Source organism: Salvelinus fontinalis, chromosome 11 (genome assembly GCF_029448725.1).
Source record: "Salvelinus fontinalis isolate EN_2023a chromosome 11, ASM2944872v1, whole genome shotgun sequence".
In the NCBI taxonomy this organism is placed as follows: Eukaryota; Metazoa; Chordata; class Actinopteri; order Salmoniformes; family Salmonidae; genus Salvelinus; species Salvelinus fontinalis.
This window is the reverse complement of record NC_074675.1, coordinates 44,423,145-44,443,113: the sequence shown is the minus strand read 5'-3', so window position 1 is coordinate 44,443,113 and position 19,969 is coordinate 44,423,145. Positions and strand designations below refer to the sequence as shown.

General features: G+C 42.3%; 2 protein-coding genes across 6 annotated transcripts in view; one reads left to right on the top strand and one right to left on the bottom strand.

Moving 5' to 3' along the window:
- Positions 1 to 17,542, top strand: part of LOC129865781 (tetraspanin-5-like) — a 33,523-nt gene extending 15,981 nt beyond the window's left edge. Inside the window, exons 3-10 of one of the 3 annotated variants that reach the window (XM_055938791.1) lie at positions 4,698 to 4,844; positions 6,283 to 6,453; positions 9,618 to 9,743; positions 10,297 to 10,344; positions 10,594 to 10,710; positions 12,788 to 12,849; positions 15,254 to 15,299; positions 15,479 to 17,542. In XM_055938791.1, the coding sequence (XP_055794766.1) occupies positions 4,698 to 4,844; positions 6,283 to 6,453; positions 9,618 to 9,743; positions 10,297 to 10,344; positions 10,594 to 10,710; positions 12,788 to 12,849; positions 15,254 to 15,266 (684 nt within the window). In that variant the 3' untranslated portion in view covers positions 15,267 to 15,299; positions 15,479 to 17,542. The other 2 variants (XM_055938792.1, XM_055938790.1) reach the window with 2 other exon arrangements.
- A 433-nt stretch (positions 17,543 to 17,975) lies between these two features.
- Positions 17,976 to 19,969, bottom strand: part of LOC129865779 (rap1 GTPase-GDP dissociation stimulator 1-like) — a 51,561-nt gene continuing 49,567 nt past the window's right edge. For all 3 annotated transcript variants that reach the window (XM_055938788.1, XM_055938787.1, XM_055938789.1), the window contains one exon: positions 17,976 to 19,811. In XM_055938788.1, the coding sequence (XP_055794763.1) occupies positions 19,684 to 19,811 (128 nt within the window). In that variant the 3' untranslated portion in view covers positions 17,976 to 19,683. The remainder of the gene's footprint in view (positions 19,812 to 19,969) is intronic.

Genomic DNA, 19,969 nt, shown 5'->3' with positions numbered 1-19,969 from the left:
TCACTACTCCTCCTTTTCGGTTGAAGAGGAGGAGGACTACCGTTACAGGGACCATCATTTGTTTTTCAACAGGACAATGACCCAATACACCTCCAGGCTGTGTAAGGGCTATCTGACCAAGAAGGAGAGTGATGGAGTGCTGCATCAGATGACCTGACCTCCACAATCACCTGACCTCAACCCAAATGAGATGGTTTGGGATGAGTTGGACTTCGGAGTGAAGAAAAAGCAGCCGACAAGTGCTCAGCATATGTGGGAACTCCTTCAAGACTGTTGGAAAAGCATTCCTCCTGAAGCTGGTTGAGAGAATGTCAAGAGTGTGCAATGCTGTCATCAAGGCAAAGGGTGGCTACTTTGAAGAATCTCAAATATAAAATATATTTTGATTTGTTTAACAATTTGGTTACTATATGATTCCATATGTGTTATTTCATAGTTTCACTGTTATTCTACAATGTAGAAAATAATAAAAAAATAAAGAAAAACTCTTGAATGAGTAGGTATGTCGGAACTTTGGACTGGTACTGTATATTGCACAAAGAAATTATACCATAAGAAGATCAATATACAGTAAGAACAGAACATACCCAGCTAGCACATAACGTTCTGAGAACCGTATTTCTTAGAGCTTGGTGAGAGAGTGGTTGTGATATGGATATTCTCCATACAACCTTCCCACAGCATTCTAGGAATGGCGCAGGGTAGTTCCTTAGCTTTGGAACATTCTTAGCACATTTAAGGAACTTTAAAGTTATTTTCTTGGTATTACATTATTTTAACAGAACGTTTCCTAAAAGTTCAAACATGGTTACATTTAATGTAATGTTTGGTAGTTCAGAGGATGTTAATGAACAACGTTCTTCTGTGGGAATTTCAGTACTTCAGCATAACGTTTCCTACAGGTTTCCTCGTGGTTCCATTTAAAGTAATGTTCTCAAATTTTTCAGAGAACGTTAAGAAACAACGTTCTTCTGCGGGAATTTCAGTAGTTCAACATAACGTTCTAAGAATGTTATTTAAAAACATAGTCAGTTAAGAACAAATTCCTATTTACAATGACAGCCTAGGAACACTGCCTTGTTCAGGGGCAGAACAACAGATTTTTACCTTGTCAGCTCGGGGATTTGATCTAGCAACCTTTCGGTTACTGGCCCAACACTAACCACTAGGCTACCTGCCGCCCCCACATATACACTACCTTCCCCACATATACACTACCTTCAGAAAGAATTCACACCCCTTGACTTTTTCCACATTTTGTTGTGTTACAGCATGAATTTAAAAGGGGTCAAATTTTGTTTTACCAGCCTACACACAATACCCCATAATATAAAAGTGGAACTATGTTTTTAGACATTTGTACAAATTAATAAAAAAATGAAAGGCTGAAATGTCTTGAGTCAATAAGTAGTCAACCTCTTTATTATGGCAAGCCTAAATAAGTTCAGGAGTAAAACTCTTCTTAACAAGTGACATAATACGTTCCTTTGTGTGCAATAACAGTGTTTAACATGATTTTTCAATGACTACCTTATCTCTGTACCCCACACATACAATTATCTGTATGGCCCCTCAGTCGAGCAGTGAATTTCAAATACAGATTCAACCACAAAGACCTGGGAGGTTTTTTATTGCCTCGCAACTAAGGGCAGCTATTGGTAGCAGACATAGAATATCTCTTTGAGCATGGTGTTAATTACACTTTGGACGGTGTACCAATACACCCAGTCACTACAAAGATACAGGCGTCCTTTCTAACTCACTTGCCTGATAGGAATGAAACCGCTCATGGATTTAACCATGAGGCCAATGGTGACTTTAAAACAGTTACATAGTTGAATGGCTGTAAGGTACTAAAGTAAAACTGCAAAAATGTGGAAAAGAAATGAACTTTATGTCCTGAATACAAAGTGTTATGTTTGGGGCAAATCTAACACAACACATCACTGAGTACCACTCATCACATTTTCAAGCATGTTGCTTGAAATTGGCAAGGACTAGGGAGTTTTTTAGGATAAAAAGAAACGGAATTAAGCTAAGCACAGGCAAAATCCTAGAGGAAAACCTGGTTCAGTCTGCTTTCCAATAGACACGTGGAGACAAATTCACCTTTCAGCAGGACTATAATCTAAAACGCAAGGCCAAATATTCACTTGAATTGCTTACCAAAGCTACCTTTAATGTTCCTGAGTGGCCGAGTTACAGTTTTGACTTAAATTGTCTTAAAAATATTTTGCAAGACTTGAAAATGGCTGTCTAGCAATATTCACAAATCAACTTGACAGAGCTTGAAGAATTTTCTAAAAGAATAATGTGCAAATATTGTACAATCTAGGTGTGCAAAGCTCTTAGACACTTACTCAGAAAGACTCACAGCTGTAATCGCTGCCAAAGGGGATTCTAACATGTATTGACTCAGGGGTGTGAATACTCATGTAAATGAGATGTATTTCATTTTCAGTACATTTCCTAACATTTCAAAAAACATGTTTTTCGAAATGTCATATCGGGGTATTGTGTGTAGGTGGGTGAGAAAAATATATATTTAATCCATTTTGAATTGAGGCTGTAGCACAACAAAATGTGGCTTAAGTCCAGGGGTATGAATATTTTCTGAAGCACTGTACATTCTGTTCTCAGCGTCAATAAAAATCTCTCTATCCGCTATCTTGTTAAGTATGTTCAGGTGTGTTGGCCGTGGCCACTAATTGGCCACACCTGATCTTAATGAGTGCTTGTTTCCTTTGAAATGGGGTCTGTTTGAATAAACTAAAATTAACAGCTTTGTATGAGTAAAAAGAAAACTGGCATGCTAGCTCGATCCTGGTGTCGAAGGGGACTTACTCCATGGATAGAAAAAATAAGATTAGAGGTTTGAATCTCATTGAATCCGTGTCATCATAAAAAATACATGTCTTTGCATGATTAATGCCTAATTTAATGAATGTCCATGTGTCCTATCCGTGCTGGAGTTCAAAACAATTAACTTAAGCTAGAAGTCTTATTGAAACATTCAGTGAAAGTTTTAAGGAAGTTATTAAAAAACCTCCAAATAACCTTTACATTTTGTTCAAAACATTCACAACATTTAAAGAATGTTCTCAGAACATTACTTCATTACCTTCAAATAACCTAGCATTTCTGTTCTCAGAATGATAATAAAACTTCCAAGGAAAACTTGCAATGAACCAAAGTAAAACGTTTTCAGAACCTCCCTGCAACCTAAAAGTATATTTTCTCAGAACAGGCGAACGTTTTACTTCCGGTCTCAGAACGTAAAAAAAACGTTCTGTTTTAATGCTCAGGAAACGTATTGTTTAGTTCCCGGAACCAATGGGAAACCAAAAACTTATTTCCCGCAACTTCCAAGGAGCCAAATGTGATAGCTGGGTAAGGTCTCATACACTACATGGCCAAAAGCATGTGGACACCCCTTCAAATTGGTGGATTTGGCTATTTCAGCCACACCCGTTGCTGACAGGTGTATAAAATCGAGCTCACAGCCATGCAAGACAAACATTGGCAGTAGAATGGCCCGTACTGAAGAGCTCAGTGACTTTCAAAGTGGCACCGTCATAGGATTAAGTCAGTTCGTTGAATGTATGCCATGCTAGAGCTGCCCCAGTCAACTGTAAGTGCTGTTATTGTGAAGTGGAAATGTCTAAGAGCAACAACGGCTCAGCCACGAAGTGGTTGGCCACACAAGCTCACAGAACAGGACCGCCGAGTGCTGCAGTTCCGTAGCGTGTAAAAATCGTAACACTCACCGATTTCCAAACTGCCTCTGGAGGCAATATCAGCACTAGACCTGTTCGTCGGGAGCTTCATGAAATGGGTTTCCATGGCCAAGCCTAAGATCACCATGCGCAATGCTAAGCGTCGGCTGGAGTGGTGTAAAGCTCGCCAGCATTGGAGCAGTGGAAACGCTTTCTTTGGAGTGATGAATCACTCTTCACCAACTGGAAGTTGGTGAATCCACCAATCTGGGTTTGGTGGATGCCAGAAGAAGGCAACCTGCCCGAATGCATAGTGCCAAGTGTAAAGTTTGGTGGAGGATGAATGAATAATCATGTGGGGCAGTTTTTCATGGTTCGGGCAAGGTCCCTTAGTTCCAGTGATAGGAAATCTTATAGCGTACAATGACATTCTAGATGATTCTGTGCTTCCAACTTTGTGGCAACAGTTTGGGGATGTTTCCTGTTTCAGCATGACAATGCCCCTGTGCACAATGTGAGGTCTGTACAGAAATGGTTTGTCGAGATCGGTGTGGAAGAACTTAACTGGCCTGCACAGAGCCCTGACCTCAACCCCATCAAACACCTTTGGGATGAATTGGTACACCGACTGCAAGCCAGGCTGTTATAGTAGCAAAGAGGGGAAAAACTCCATATTAATGCCCATATTAATGCCCATGATTTTGTAATGAGATGTTCGACGAGCAGGTATCCACATAGTGTATATATTACACAAATAAATAATCTGATTAGTACAATAAATAATCAGTCTTTTTCCTGGACCGCCCTCGTGTCTGGAAGAGTAGCAAAGCATACAATTCTAACTGTGCTCACTGTTAACACATTGAAACTCTCTCTCTCCTCGCTCTCGCTCTCTCTGTGTGTCTCTCTCTTTCTCTCTGTGTCTCTCTCTGTGTCTCTCTCTCTCTTTCTCTCTCTCTTTCTCTCTCTCTCTGTCTCTAGGGTGTTCTCTCCAACATCTCGTCCATCACAGACCTGGGGGGCTTTGACCCCGTCTGGCTCTTCTTGGTGACGGGAGGGGTCATGTTCATCCTGGGCTTTGCCGGCTGCATCGGAGCGCTGAGGGAAAACACCTTCCTGCTCAAGTTTGTACGTCCACAACTCTCTCACTCCCACTCGGCTCGCCCTTTAGACATGGACATTAACAAATATATGAATATACACTCCCCTCTGTATTTATTTAATTTGGCTCTATACTCCAGCATTTGGGATTTGAGATCAAATCTTTGACATGAGATGACAGTAAAGAATGTAAACCATTTATTTGAGGGTATTTTCATACATGTATGTTTTACCGTTTAGAAATTAAAGCACTTTATGTACAGTATTTAGTCCCTCTATTTGAATGTGTAATACGTTTTGGGACAAATCCACTTATAGTGTACTAAAGTAGTCAAAAGTGTAGTATTTGGTTCCATAGTCCTAGCACACATTGACTACATCAAACTTGTGACTGCAAACTTGTTTGATGCATTTGCAGTTTGTTTTGCTTGTGTTTCGGATTATGTTGTGCCCAATAGGAACTGAATGGTGAATAATGTATTGGGTCATTTTGGAGTCACAAACTATAAGTTTTAGCTTCACTGTCGAAATAAATACAGAGGGGAGTGTATATGTCTTTGTCCATGAAAAGCGGAGGTGGCCTGCTGGAGGTCATTTTGCAGGGCTCTGGCAGTGCTCCTCCTTGCACAAAGGCGGAGGTAGCGGTCCTGCTGCTGGGTTGTTGCCCTCCTACGGCCTCCACGTCTCCTGATGTACTGGCCTGTCTCCTGGTAGCACCTCCATGCTCTGGACACTATGCTGACAGACACAGCAAACCTTCTTGCCACAGCTCGCATTGATGTGCCATCCTGGATGAGCTGCACAACCTGAGCCACTTGTGTGGGTTGTAGACTCCGTCTCATGCTACCACTAGAGTGAAAGCACCGCCAGCATTCAAAAGTGACCAAAACATCAGCCAGGAAGCATAGGAACTGAGAAGTGGTCTGTGGTCACCACCTGCAGAACCACTCCTTTATTGGGGGTGTCTTGCTAATTGCCTATAATTTCCACCTTTTGTCTATTTGCACAACAGCATGTGAAATTTATTGTCAATCAGTGTTGCTTGCTATGTGGACAGTTTGATTTCACAGAAGTGTGATTGACTTGGAGTTACATTGTGTTGTTTAAGTGTTCCCTTTATTTTTTTGAGCAGTGTATATTCATCATTGACTCCACTTTGAAATCCCACTCCCTCCCCAGTTTCCTGGACTCAAATTAAGCTTATTCTTGGACTGTCCCACGCTGTATAGTCCATGATGAGTAGGCTTAATCTGAGTCTGAGAGACCAGCCCTCCATGTCCCCTCTATGACATGTCAGAATTACAGCTGATTAATCAGGTGTGTTAGTGCTGGGTTAGAACACAAATATACACCCCCTGTATCCCTCTAGATCCCCCAAGAATGGAGTGAGAAACACTGGACTTTGGGGCTTAATCGTAGCTTTGTTCTGTGTTTGCTCACATGCTCCCCCCCCATTCTGTTCCAGTTCTCTGTGTTCCTGGGGATCATCTTCTTCCTGGAGCTGACAGCTGGAGTGTTGGCCTTCACCTTCAAGGACTGGATCAAGGACCAGCTCAACTTCTTCATCAATAACAACATCCGGGCATACCGTGACGACATCGACCTCCAGAACCTTATAGACTTCACTCAGGAATATGTACGCGTTTGAAAATCAGTGTGAATGTGTGTCAGAGGAGGCTGGTTGGAGGAGCTACAGGAGGATGGGCTCATTGTAATGGAATACATGGAACTGAGTCAAGCATGAGGTTTCCAAATGTTTGATGTGTTTTATACTGTTCCATTTATTCCATGGAGCTCTGGTTTGAGTGAGGTGAAGAGTTGGTAAGGTGCGGGGGTAGGAGCAGGTGTGTGTGTGTGTGAGTGTGAATGTGTGAGTGATTAGGAGAGAGCCTGTTAGCCCCACTCACAGGCATGGGAGGGCATAGGCCCAACTACTAGGGAGCCAGGCCCAGCCAATCAGAATACGTTTTTCCCCACAGACAGAAATACTCCTCAGTTTCATCAGCTGTGCGGGTGGCTGGTCTCAGACTATCCTGCAGGTGAAGAAGCCAGATGTGGAGGTCCTGGGCTGGCGTGGTTTGATGTGGTCTGCGGTTGTGAGGCCAGTTGGAATGATGTTGGAGGTGGTTTATGGTAGAGAAATTAGCATTCAATTCTCTGGCAACAGCTCTGGTGGACATTCCTGCAGTCAGCATGCCAATTGCACGCTCCTTCAAAACTTGAGACATCTGTGGCATTGTGTTGTGTGACAACTGCACATTTTAGAGTGGCCTTTTATTGTTCCCCAGCACAAGGTGCACCTATGTAATGATCATGCTGTTGTCGTTTGAATTCTACACATGGGACACTCAAAGTCAATCTTAAATTAATCATTGTTTATTATTGTTTATTAAGATTCAAGAGTTTTCTGGGCTCTCCCAAGTGTCATTGTTTTTGAACAAGATCTTAATGAAAAAGACAATCAGCTGCCAAACTGATTACAGCTTTGCTCACCTCACCCTCTAAGAGTACTTCACAGCACAGCACTATCATTGGCTCTGTGTGATGAGCAAGAGTCAGAGAGAAGGATCACCAAGCTAAGAAGGATTTGCTGATGGAATTGCAATCAACTTGGGAAATGCAATTTTGCCATTTCTATTTGGCCTGTTTAACAGAAAAACGAGTTGCTTCCTGAAGGAGCATTTCCACATTGACCTGCCAACTGATTTACAGTTACGATACTGGATAAAACAATCAACTTACCCGAAGTCTGAACCCCCCCCCATGAAGTTATACATCTCTGCTCAGCTTGATTGGCATCCTTTTCCATGCCTATATTTCCAGCAGGGATGAATGGTCATGGTGTTTTCGTTTTCTTGTTACAAGACGAGGCTCGCCAGAGAAGACCATAACGGTAAGTTGTTCTGCACTTGGCTGACACAGGAGGCGATCAGAGTACTTTGTGGATCCCAAGGACGTAAAGACATCAAGTTAATCGTTTCTGGGTGGAGATGTGACAAACCACAGTATCAGTGCTCTAACCTGAGACGGATAAAAGAGGACTGCAACTCTCTCATCACACTTGAGATACATGGGGGAACAATCACAGAGCAGCTAAATGAATGCAGGTGTTCACAGTGGTGGTGTTCATATTTGATTGACTTTGGCAATGAGGTGGCGGAGTATGGATGCCGCTAGGAAGGCTCATAGTTAAGACTGGAATGGAATACATGGAACAGTATCAACCACATGGAAACAGGATGTGACAGAATCATGTGTTTGATACCTTTCCATTATTCCATTCCAGCTATTACAATGCGCTCCTCCTCCAATTTAGTGGCACCAGCCACCACTGGCACTACATTGAAATCTCCACCCACCTGGGGCACTGCAACCAAAACAAACTGTGGCATCCATAGGCTAAGTTACTGAAATCGAGATTGCCTTTTTTAAACACTTCAATGACTTCCAGTAGATATTTCAGAAGAGGGCAAGTCCTTGAGGGCCCAAGTGTCTACTGGGATTTGCTTCTCTTGAATCTAATCAATGAACTCACTAGATTGCTGTGAAACTGCAGCTACTACCATTGCTGTACTTAGGTTGTGTGTCAAATTAATAACCTTGTACATGTTTCATAATTGATCCCTATATTTGTTCCAGATTGTTTAAAATGTGTTTGAAAATGTCTTATTGCTCTGTGTGTAAAGGGTATGAACTTCAAGACAAATCATAGTCTTAAGCACCTATGACCTAAATGTGACAAAAAAACACATTTATGTTTAAAACTTTTCTTTATGGAAATGGCATTATACAGACAAAATGTGAAAGAGAGGGGGGGAAAAAGGGAGATAAACAGTGGGAAGCTAATGACAGTGTTCAATACAATTTACCCCGGCACTAGCTGAACCCTCTTTCCTTATTGGGCTGCTAATCACCTCGTCAAATTATTATTACGTGCTAAAGCTATTAAGCCTACCCTTCTTGTGAGATTACCAGTTTAGAGTTATGCTGAATTACTTACAGTGCAATACAGTAGTTTTGCAACAGCTTGCTGTGTAATAAAACATGAAATATGATATACTGTAATACATGATATGTACATTTAAGTTGTTTTGCTTCACTTAAGAATGTGTCTTAAAATCGTCACTCAGGTTTCTTATATTGTTAACGTAAATGATTTGATATGCTTTAGCCCACATTTTTATTGAATTCACAACGGCTTTCTTGAGTAGAATCTCCTCTCTGGCGCTGGATTGGTCTTAGAGTCAGTTTTTCTATTCAGTAGCAGACCTTTGTTAGTGTAGCCAACTGGTTGGCAGAGACGCGTGTGGCGACTCTGACCATATGACTCCCAGATCGTATTCCATCTGAGCCTCTATTCACAAAGCAACTCAGAGTTGGAATGCTGATCTAGGATCAGTTCACCCCTTTGTTATTCATTAGGGTCTGAAAGGCAAAACTGATCCTAGATCAGCACTCCTCTGAGACACTGTGAATACGGGCCTTGTTGTCAAGCCTTCCCCAATCTCTGTTTGTCACACTCCACCCACACTGATGCTGTGTGAGACGAGAGAGGAATCCACTACAACGTTATCCCCTCTAAACATTGAACCTCTTTTGTTTTGATCGTGTATGATACCGTTGCAGAAGAGGTGTGTGTGTGTGCGTGTGCGTGTGTGTGTGCGCGTGCATGTGTTGTGGGGTAAAATAATTCTCCTGATCTCAATGGGACTTCCTGGATAATTAAAGGTTAAATAAAAAGGTAAATAAAACATGGATTCCTTATTGACGTTCTCTTCTTCTCTGCTTTCTTCTCCTTAGTGGGATTGTTGCGGTGCATTCGGAGCGGACGACTGGAACCTCAACATCTATTTTAACTGCACGGACACCAACCCCAGCCGGGAGAAATGTGGGGTCCCCTTCTCCTGCTGCACCAAGGACCCTGCGGCAAGGAACTCTCACAGGGGCTAGGGAGGGTTGGTCAGAGACATGGGTCATGGGGTTCGGCAAATCAAGTCTTACATTTTAAAGTGAAAATTACAAACTTCAGAAGCCTTTTTAAACCTCAACTAGACTACAAGTTTGCATTTGCTACTGTGCAGGAACATTCTCTGCAACAAAAGAGTGGTCAAATTAAGATCCTACATTGAAATTAATGAGTACTATAGTCGCTGAAAATACAGCTTTACATGGTTTTCCATTATTTGGTTTGTCCCGATGACAGTATCTATGAGAGGGCAAAACTCATTTCTCAGACTGGCACCAAGGTTAAGGGCACCAACACACTGGGATTTTGTGTCCCGAGAATTTTGGATGGAGCTAACACTTAATTGGGAGTTGCCGGCTAAATGACAACGAATGATGATTGTCCGACGAAAAACTGTCCATCTTTTGAACAGGAAATGGTCATGTGTGGCAGTGGTATTATCAGTGGTGGTCCGGGTTATGATGACAGTTGACATCTGCTTTTTTTGATAACACTTGTATTTCTCTTCTTTAGGAGGACGTGATAAACACGCAGTGTGGCTATGACGTACGAGCCAAAACGGTGAGTGTTGTTCCATTTCTCTCTTTCCATCTACCTCTTTCCTTTTACACTTTTCCTTGATATAGTGACCTTTATTATTATGGCATCTAAGAGATAATACTCAGAATAGAGAAAGTCAAATTATATTATAATGGGTTATATAATTAATGATCACATATGGTTGTATAATGAAGGTGTATGTTTGACTTTCATGACATTTGCAGGCTAAGGAGATCTCCCTAATTAACATGTTACTGTCCCTTGTTGTAGGACGTAGAGCAGAAGACCTACATCCATGTGAAAGGCTGTGTGCCACAGTTTGAGAGGTGGTTGCAGGACAACCTGACGGTAGTGGCTGGGATCTTCATAGGAGTTGCGTTGTTACAGGTGAGAGAAACGTTTCTTTGACTCCTTTTAGCCTACTGTACAAACAGGACTAGCTACTCTCCGACTCAGAACATTAACTTGTCTCATCAGGGTGACAAGGTGTTGAAGGCGTTCCATAGGGATGCTGGCCAGTGTTGACTCCAATGCTTCTCACAGTTGTGTCAAGTTGGCTGGATGTCCTTTGGGTGGTGGACCATTCTTGACACACACGGGAAACTGTTGAGCGTGAAAAACCCAGCAGCGTTGCAGTTCTTGGCATAAACCGGTGCACCTGGCACCTACTACCATAACCTGTTCAAAGGCACTGCAATCTTTTGTCTTGTCCATTCACCCTCTGAATGGCACACATACACAATCCATGTCTCAATTGTCTCAAGGCTTAAAAATCCTTCTTTAACCTGTCTCCTCCTCTTCATCTACACTGATTGAAGTGGATTAAACGAGCAGAAATTCAGAGCAGAGAAGCTTGCATGTGACTCAGTCACTGGTTACTAGTGCTGGCCATGTAAAACAACACATTTCACTGCACCTATCCGGCATATGTGACAATATAAACACGTATACACTGAACAAAAAATATAAACGCAACATGTAGTGTTGGTCTCATGTTTCATGAGCTGAAATAAAAGATCCCTGACATTTTCCATATGCACAAAAAGCATATTTCTCTCAAATTTTGTGCCCAAATTTGTTTACATCCCTGTTAGTGAGCATTTATTCTTAGCCAAGATGATCCATCCACCTGACAGATGTGGCATATGAGGAAGCTGATTAAACAGCACGAACATTACACAGCATTGTCCTGGGGACAATAAAAGGCTGCTTTAAAACTTGCAGTTTTGTTACGCAACACAATGCCACAGATGTCTTGAGGGAGCGTGCAATTGGCATGCTGACTGCTGAATGTCCACCAGAGCTGTTGCCAGATAATGTAATGTTCATTTCTACCATAAGCCAAGCCAAACGTAATTTTTGAGAATTTGGTAGTACTAACCGGCCTCACAACCGTAGACTTCGTGTAACCACGCCAGCCCAGGACCTCCACATCCGGCTTCTTCCCCTGCGGAGATCATCTAATGACAGCCACCTGGACAGCTGATGAAAATGTGGGTTTGAACAACTGTCAGAAACGGTCTCAGGGAAGCTCATCTGCGTGCTTGTTTGTCCTCACCAGGGTCTTGATCTGAGAATTTTATGTTAATTTATCTACCAATGTCGTTTTTGAGAATTTGGTAATAAGTCCAACCAGCCTCACAACCTCAGACCACGTGTATGGCGTTGTGTGGGTGAGCGGTTTGCTGATGTCAACGTTGTGAACAGAGTGCCCCATGGTGGGGTTATGGTATGGGCAGGCATAAGCTACAGACAACGAAAACAATAGCAGTTTTATCGATGGCAGTTTGAATGCACAAACATACAGTGACAAGATCCTGAGGCCCATTGTTGTGCCATTCATCCGTCGCCATCAACTCATGTTTCAGCATGACAATGCATGGCTCCATGTTGCAAGGATCTGTACACAACTCTTGGAAGCTGAAAATGTCCGAGTTCTTCCGTGGTCTGCATACTCACCCATTGAGACATGTCACCCATTGAGCATGTTTGGGATGCTCTGGATCAACAGGTACGACAGCATGTTCCAGTTCCTGCCAATATCCAGCAACTTCGCAGAGCCGTTGATGAGGAATGGGACGACATTCCACCAGCCACAATCAACAGCCTGATCAACTCTATGGGAAGGAGATGTGTCGCGCTGCATGAGGCGCGACACAAATGGTGGTCACACCAGATACTGACTGGTTTTCTGATCCACACCCCTACCTTTTTAAGGAATCTGTGACCAACAGATGCATATCTGTATTCCCACTCGTAATATCCATAGATTAATGCCTAATACATTTATTTAAATTGACTGATTTCCTTATATGAACTGTAACGCAGTCAAATCTTTGAAATAAATTGTTGCATGTTGTGTTTATGTTCAGTATGTATGTATATATATATTTTTTAATGTTAATGAAACATGATTTAATTACAAAAGACATCACATTCATAATTATCTTTCTTTCTTTTACAGATATTTGGAATATGCTTGGCACAAAACTTAGTTAGTGACATCGAAGCTGTGAGAGCAAGCTGGTGAGAAAATATAAAATACTTCAAATGAACGTCTCAAGTTAATTCTATCACATCTGATGTATTTCCTCATTCCCGACCACATTTTATTAACTGGATTCATTATTGATTTTGACACGCCGTAGGATAGGCTTTAACAGCATGGAAAATCAATCACTGAATCCAAGGTTCTAAATGGTGTTTTGTTTGAACCAGACACTATTTAGAAAAAGTGCTTCATTATATTTGGCATAGAATAAAGTAAGAAGATATTGTGCCGTAGGTATCAAGCTGCTGTAAAAGAAACAAATGGTGGAATTTAACTCCTTCTCTTAAAATGAAGAAAAGTTTAACAGTATTGATGTTTGTAACCACTAAATCTGCACTTTACAAGGCTCTTACTAGTTTTTGGATACATATCAACCTAGATCCAGAATATGCTGAGTAAAACTTTTATTTGTACTTTCTTTGACTTTGCTCTGCTTGATAACTTAACCTTTTAGTTTGACTGAGTCATTTGGCAAAGGTGCTGCGCTCTGCTACTTCCAGCTGGCCGCTCAGCTAGGAGACAGGAGCACAGCACCCCCTGTCGACATAATTATCCCATCCCTGTGCCACAATGCTACTCTGCCACACCATCGTCATGCCAACTCACCTCATGCTTCATTTTTCATCCCCCATACTTTGTCAGGGTGCCCCCGCACTCTCTCTCCATGCACCGACCCCTGCCTCACTCTGGAAAAAAAGGGTCTGCATACTACGCATGAGGAACATACTCGCGAGCGTGTGTATGAACTGTAGCCGGTGGGTGTTGTTGTTGTCCTCCGTATGAACTGTAGCCGGTAGATGTTGTTGTCCTCCGTATGACCTGTAGCCGGTAGATGTTGTTGTCCTCCGTATGACCTGTAGCCGGTAGATGTTGTGGTTGTCCTCCGTATAAACTGTAGCAGGTGGATGTTGTGGTTGTCCTTCGTATGACCTGTAGCCGGTGGGTGTTGTGCTCGTCCTCCTTATGAACTGTAGCCGGTGGGTGTTGTTGTTGTACTCCGTATGAACTGTAGCCGGTGGGTGTTGTTGTTGTCCTCCGTGAATCAGTAGTAGTCACTGTAGTGAATGATTTCCAACGGCCCAGACCCTGCAAGACCCATGTTTTATTCATAACAGTATGTTAACATTAATACAAAGTACAGATCAGTATCAGGGATTACAACTCTGGCAGGTGCATTAAGATTATAGATCGAATGTGTTTTATTTGGCCAAAGTTTTCTGAGCAAAAATTTGTTTTTATTGTTGGTCGTAAACGACTGTAAAAACAGGAAATCAGCTCCAAAGGATTTTAATTTAGGAAATTTGTTCCCAAGTATTTCCAAGCATAATAGAGTTGTATAATATGTTATATTATCCAACTGAGGTACTCAAAGCGCTTTACATAGTAGGGGGAAACTCAACTCATCCACCAGCAATGAGCGGCACCCACCTCTGTAATGCACAGCGACACACATCAGGTGGCATGGTGAGGAGTGATATGCCAATCAGTGATGAGGGGGAGGATTAGGTGACCATGTTGGAAATGTAGCCATGACACCGGGCTCAACACTCCTACTCTTACAATAACCGTCATGGGATTTTGAATGACCACAGAGAGTCAGGACACCGTTTTAACGTCCCATCCGAAAGATGCAGGACAATGTTCCCAAATGTAATCAAGGTTTGAAAGGATTGTTTTAGTCAAATATTATATCCATTTAGGCTTCTTGCTGTCAATTGGCAGTCTAAAAATATATATTTGTTTGTGCTCTGGAACCACGACCATCCGCTCAAGAAAAAAATTGTCCTGCGGCTGAATTTAATTGATGATCCCTGACGTATAACATTCGCATGGGTATGTAAATCAAAATGTCAGGATAAGATGGAGGCTTAACTAGCTCCCTGTTGGCAGCAGTCAGCCAATAGATTTAAGGACTGGACATGACCCATTTCCTTCAGCCATCAGTTCAACCCAGATCCTGTCGTCATGAAGAATGGAAACAGTTTCAGAATAACCCCCAACTTCCCTCAGATCCCTCCACCAATCCTTTGGCCACTCTCCCACTCTTGTCACTGTCTCAAACTCTGCCACTCCGATGCCCTGTGCCATGCCATCACTCTGTGACTCCCTGCACCATTCCCACCCAACTTCTCCACCAGGGGTGTATTGATGATGCATTACATGTTCACCGAAAACTCAGGAATGTAAATAGAATTGAATTTAACATGTGGTTCCAGAGTATTGAGAACACTACTGAATATGCAGCAGAGTGGGACTGAAAAACACCTGATAATATTTGACAACTTCAGGCATTCTGAATGCTCCCCCTCCCTGGCTTTGCTCTTATGTTATGAAAGGAACATGTTTTAAACCTTCCTTTTGCTTTCTCTTGCTGTGTAGTTTATTTACCTGATGTCGCGGCCCATCTTGACCCAGGAACGCACAGGTAAGGATCACTACCAAGTCACCTAGCTGAGCGTAAATGGTACAATACACCATAGTTCTGTTTTGTCGCAAATACAACCGTGTTGTTGACTTTTCTCAATGTTTGCCCTAGTAATACTGGGACTATGATTAGTTTGTTTTAAGAGCTGTGTCTGACCTTGATTTCCATTTGTCCCAAAGGTCTCTTCAGCATGGCTACGCCAGTTTCAGAGCATCAAAAGATGCTAGAAGCCTGCTAGAACTGGGAAGGATACCACCTGCACCATATTCCGTCATGATGACTGGCACATTCTGATCCATTTTAAAGATGTGTTTGGGGTTGCAAAATTACTGTAACTTTCCAGAAATCCCAGTTGGAAGATTCCTCCAATCAGGATTTTGGGGAATTTGGGGAAAGTTACCCACGCTTTGCATCCCATTTGTTCCATGCGGTTCCATCCATGTGGTAAACCCTTTGTGTAGAAATGTACAGAAAATAACGAAGACAAAATTAACTTGGGGGGGTGTTTGTAAATGCACTGCATGCCTATCACAATGGCATGGACTCTCGTTTAAATTCATGATGTACAGAAGTTCTTATTGACACAGGTATTTTTAACAGAAACGGTAGCTGTATTTGTGGCGACACTGAGCATTAGGGAAGAGAGTAATGGTGCTAGAATGCAAATGTACAGTAGTAGTCGCAGCCCTCAAGTCGTTTGCTTTGAACTGCAGTAGCCTTGTCGGCTCAAGCGTTTTTGTGGCACAGATGGGCATTCGTTATATTTCATGGCATCTCTACCTGGGTGAAATACATACAGGTACGTTACATACCTTAATACTTGAGGTGGGCCTGATTTAGCAAGAGTTTGCACTTTTGGGGGGACTAGCCGATTGGTTCTATTGTAACAGACAAGCTAAATCAAGCACACTTCCAAGTATCAATGTATTTGACCAAGGTCTGATCTCTGCACTCTACATTAAAATGAATTGTCAATACATTCAATGAACTGAAAAACAGGGATAGAACTTAATGTCCATTTCTTGCGATGGTGTTCTTCTGTTTTCAATACCTCTAAGTGACGTGTCAATCTTTAGGAATCCCTGTCACTTCATATTCAATCTTGTTCTGAGGGCTGAATGTGATTTGTTCGATTGCTCAGCAGGGGGAGCTTACAATGACCAGTGAGTGAATAAAACTAACTCACTTTCTGACATTTGTTGGTGGTGGAGGGCGTAACACATTGGTTGCCGTGCTGAGGGTTCCTGGCTCAAATCCCTGTGTGCTTTCAGTTTTCTAGCTCAATGATCAGTGAGTGGAGTGTACAGCAGTGAGTCAAAACAAGTAAATAAATGCTTGTAGGGAGGTGGCAGGAGAGTTAAATACAGGTTACGAGACTAGGCTCCTCATGTCTTGTTTTCCAACCTGGAACTTACTTTCTAAAGTTAACCAATCACTTTTCACATTTCTTGTCTAACTATTTCTTGTGACTGGTTAAAGGACCAAAACCTAAGGCTGGTGGATGGGGTCCTGGGTGGCAGAGGTCGTAACACGAGGGTGTCCATGCATTAGGTCCTTGGTTCGATTCCTGGTGTGGCTTTTAAAATAACTTTACCAATTACACTCCTTTCTACCCTCAGAACAAAAAAATAAGGGTTTGATTCAATCTGTATTGAGGAAGTTCAGTGCTATAGCACGATTGCACTCATGGTAAACTTTGCATATAGGCTCAACAGCTTCTACCCCCAAGCCATTAGACTGCTGAATAATTCATAAAAATAGCCACTGGAAAATGTACACTGATCTCCCCTTTTGTACACTGCTGCGACTTGCTGTTTGTTTGTTACTTATGCAGTCACATCATCCCCACCTACATGTACATATTACCTCAACTAGCCTGTACCCTTGCACACTGACTCGGTACCAGTGCCCCATGTATATAGCCTAGTTATTCTTATTTTTTTATTTTTTGCCTATTTGGTAAATATTTTCTTCTTCTTGAACTGCATTGTTGGTTAAGCGCTTGTAAGTAAGCATTTCAAGGTAAAGTCTACACTTGTTGTATTCGGCACATGTGACAGTTTGATTTGATAAATCGGCCTTATCACAAACTACCTTTAAATTTCAAATCGCGCTGAACTTCTGCGATAATGATTGAATCGAGCCCTTTGTTTTTCTTTCATTCCCATGAAATAAATCATTTTTGTTGACCTGCTGACATTGTTAACAGTGCTAATAATTAATAAAGGGAATTGGCATCTTTCTCTCTGACTCCATTACGCATTCATGTATTGGTCAATGGTGCTTTGGCCAGTCCCTCAATCAGATGGAGCTAATTCCAATCAGAAACAGTGACAAAGGTGTGATCAATGGACATTACATCTGTCAAAACTACGTAGTGTTTGCCAGGCCTATCAGAGCGCCTCAAAGCCAGGCATGTGAAGCTGCATTCTATTTGAGATGGGGCTTCTGCTTACCCCTAACCTAATTGTCTCTGAACAAGGATAGATGGGAGGGGACAACCATATGGAATGGAATGCAGCCTAGGTGACACCATTGCCCTTGCCAATGCACTCAGGAAACCCTGTTTGACACAATGAATGAAACATGATTAGAGTGACTTATCAATATTATGAAACAGATGTCACCCTCTTACTTTATCAACAGGCAGTACAAACTCTAGAAGCAACAGATACATTATCGCCAGCAATCATCTTTAATTATCTGTTTGAGTTACAATCTTCCAAATGTACAACTCAATAACATTTACAACAAACATTTATACCGGAACGCAGTTAGTTTGTAGTTACGTCTTGATTGGATTGTGTCTTTGTAAAGTTACAAATCTGAAATTACCATTCATACCTGACAAAAAATAAGAAAATTTAACAAGACCGATTAGTAAACAAATAATTTATATTTAAAAAAACGCCTATGTCACCAGACGTTGCCTATCGCAGTATCCAACATGCTGGAATGGGCATGTTCTCGATACTTGGAGTGGGAGAGAAACCATCACACATGCAAACAAAGCGCTGGCTGGGATAAACCATAGAGCGGTACCACACATAGACGGGGGATCTTCTCTGGCTGTCTGGACCGGCCCATTCTGACAGGGTTATTGGGAGGTTCGCGTAGCTGTCAGGGAGACCACAGTGACTATGTGAAACGACGCAGCCAGATTCCAATCGACGGTGACGTTCGAGGTCATCTCTTTTGCAGTCGCGTTACATAGACGATCAGATCTCACAACACCTGGAGAAGTGTTAAATAACTTAGGAACCACATTAATATGATATAGGAATCTTCGGAAATGTGCAGCGCTACTGCAAAAAGAGACGCCCTGGAACACACCCCATCGGTCTTCCCTGGCGCACCCGGTTCATCATAATCCATACAGACATATACTACACACCTAGTATGGCTGACTGCTACACTCGGAGACCAGGGAGGGAGTGACTGTTTATCTGAGGGTTCTAACTTGTAACTTATACAGGATTCCTCAATGTCAGGTGAGAATTATTACGTGCTAGTGGAGTCATAGCCTAAGGTATGTTCAGTTGGGGTTAAACATTTACAACATTGCAGATAGAAATCTAACACATTTAGTTAACATAATTCCATATTCTACTTGACAGACGGGTCATATCTGTTCTACATAATATATTTACATCTGAACATTCTGTAACATTTCCCCATTCTAAACATACCCTTGATATAACAGTAAGGTTGTTGGGGACAGTAAGGTAGGTTGTTTGAGACAGGGTTTGTAGGAAAGTTAAGGGAAGAGAGTGGGATCGGTTGGGTATTATCAAGCCAACTCCTTTCAAACGCCAGTTTAAATACAACATGACTGAACCCTACTCAGCTCTGGAAGATCTGCCCAGGGCTGTGGTTTTGGGTATGCGAGGGTCCAAATGAACATGGATACACCATCAACTGGACTAAAACATGCAGTTCGTCTTCAACTCAAGCTAACATGAGACATAGGATGGATGCATGGCTGCTTAGTTTGTTTTCAGACCAACCTAACTCACAGTTTTTTTGTTCTTTTGTATTGTTTTTCAACGGTTTTCACAGCTATGGTCATCATAAAAAGTGTTCTCTCTTTGTATGTTTATCTATTGCAGAAAGAAAAGGCTGTCTCGTTTTTATTATGGAGGAGTACGCATGCATGAGCGGCGGTAGTGTGGGAAGGCAGGCTAAAGGCAGGCTGGAAGGCAGAGGGGGCGGGCACGTTTTAGCTGGAACAGCTGGCTGTTGACGGGGGCAAAGGGACAGGATACCTTGGCACGTGATGATAGGACACACAGAGGGAGGTTCTGGAGAGAGAGGGAAGGGGGGCAGGGATTGGCTATGAGGCAGGCATTGGGGGGAGTGGGGGATTGTGGGCGTTAAGAGTCCTTTAGCTCTGTGCCGTTAGCCTCTGCTCTGTGAGCGACGCCTGGTGGGACACCGTTTTGTTCTCATGCGACCGCAGCTTGGAGACCACGTCGATGAAGGCCAGGCCCTGCACTTCTTTATGGAGAGGCTCTGGAGGAGGGAAAGATAACAGGTCTCATTCAGAAGTCTTTAAAAGGACGAGCACAAATCTAAACCAGAACATTCAGCTATATCCCAATGTCCATACTAGTATACCACTCTGCTATGCCTTAGTTTGGATATTGGAGCAGAAGCTGTCTAAGTGGCTG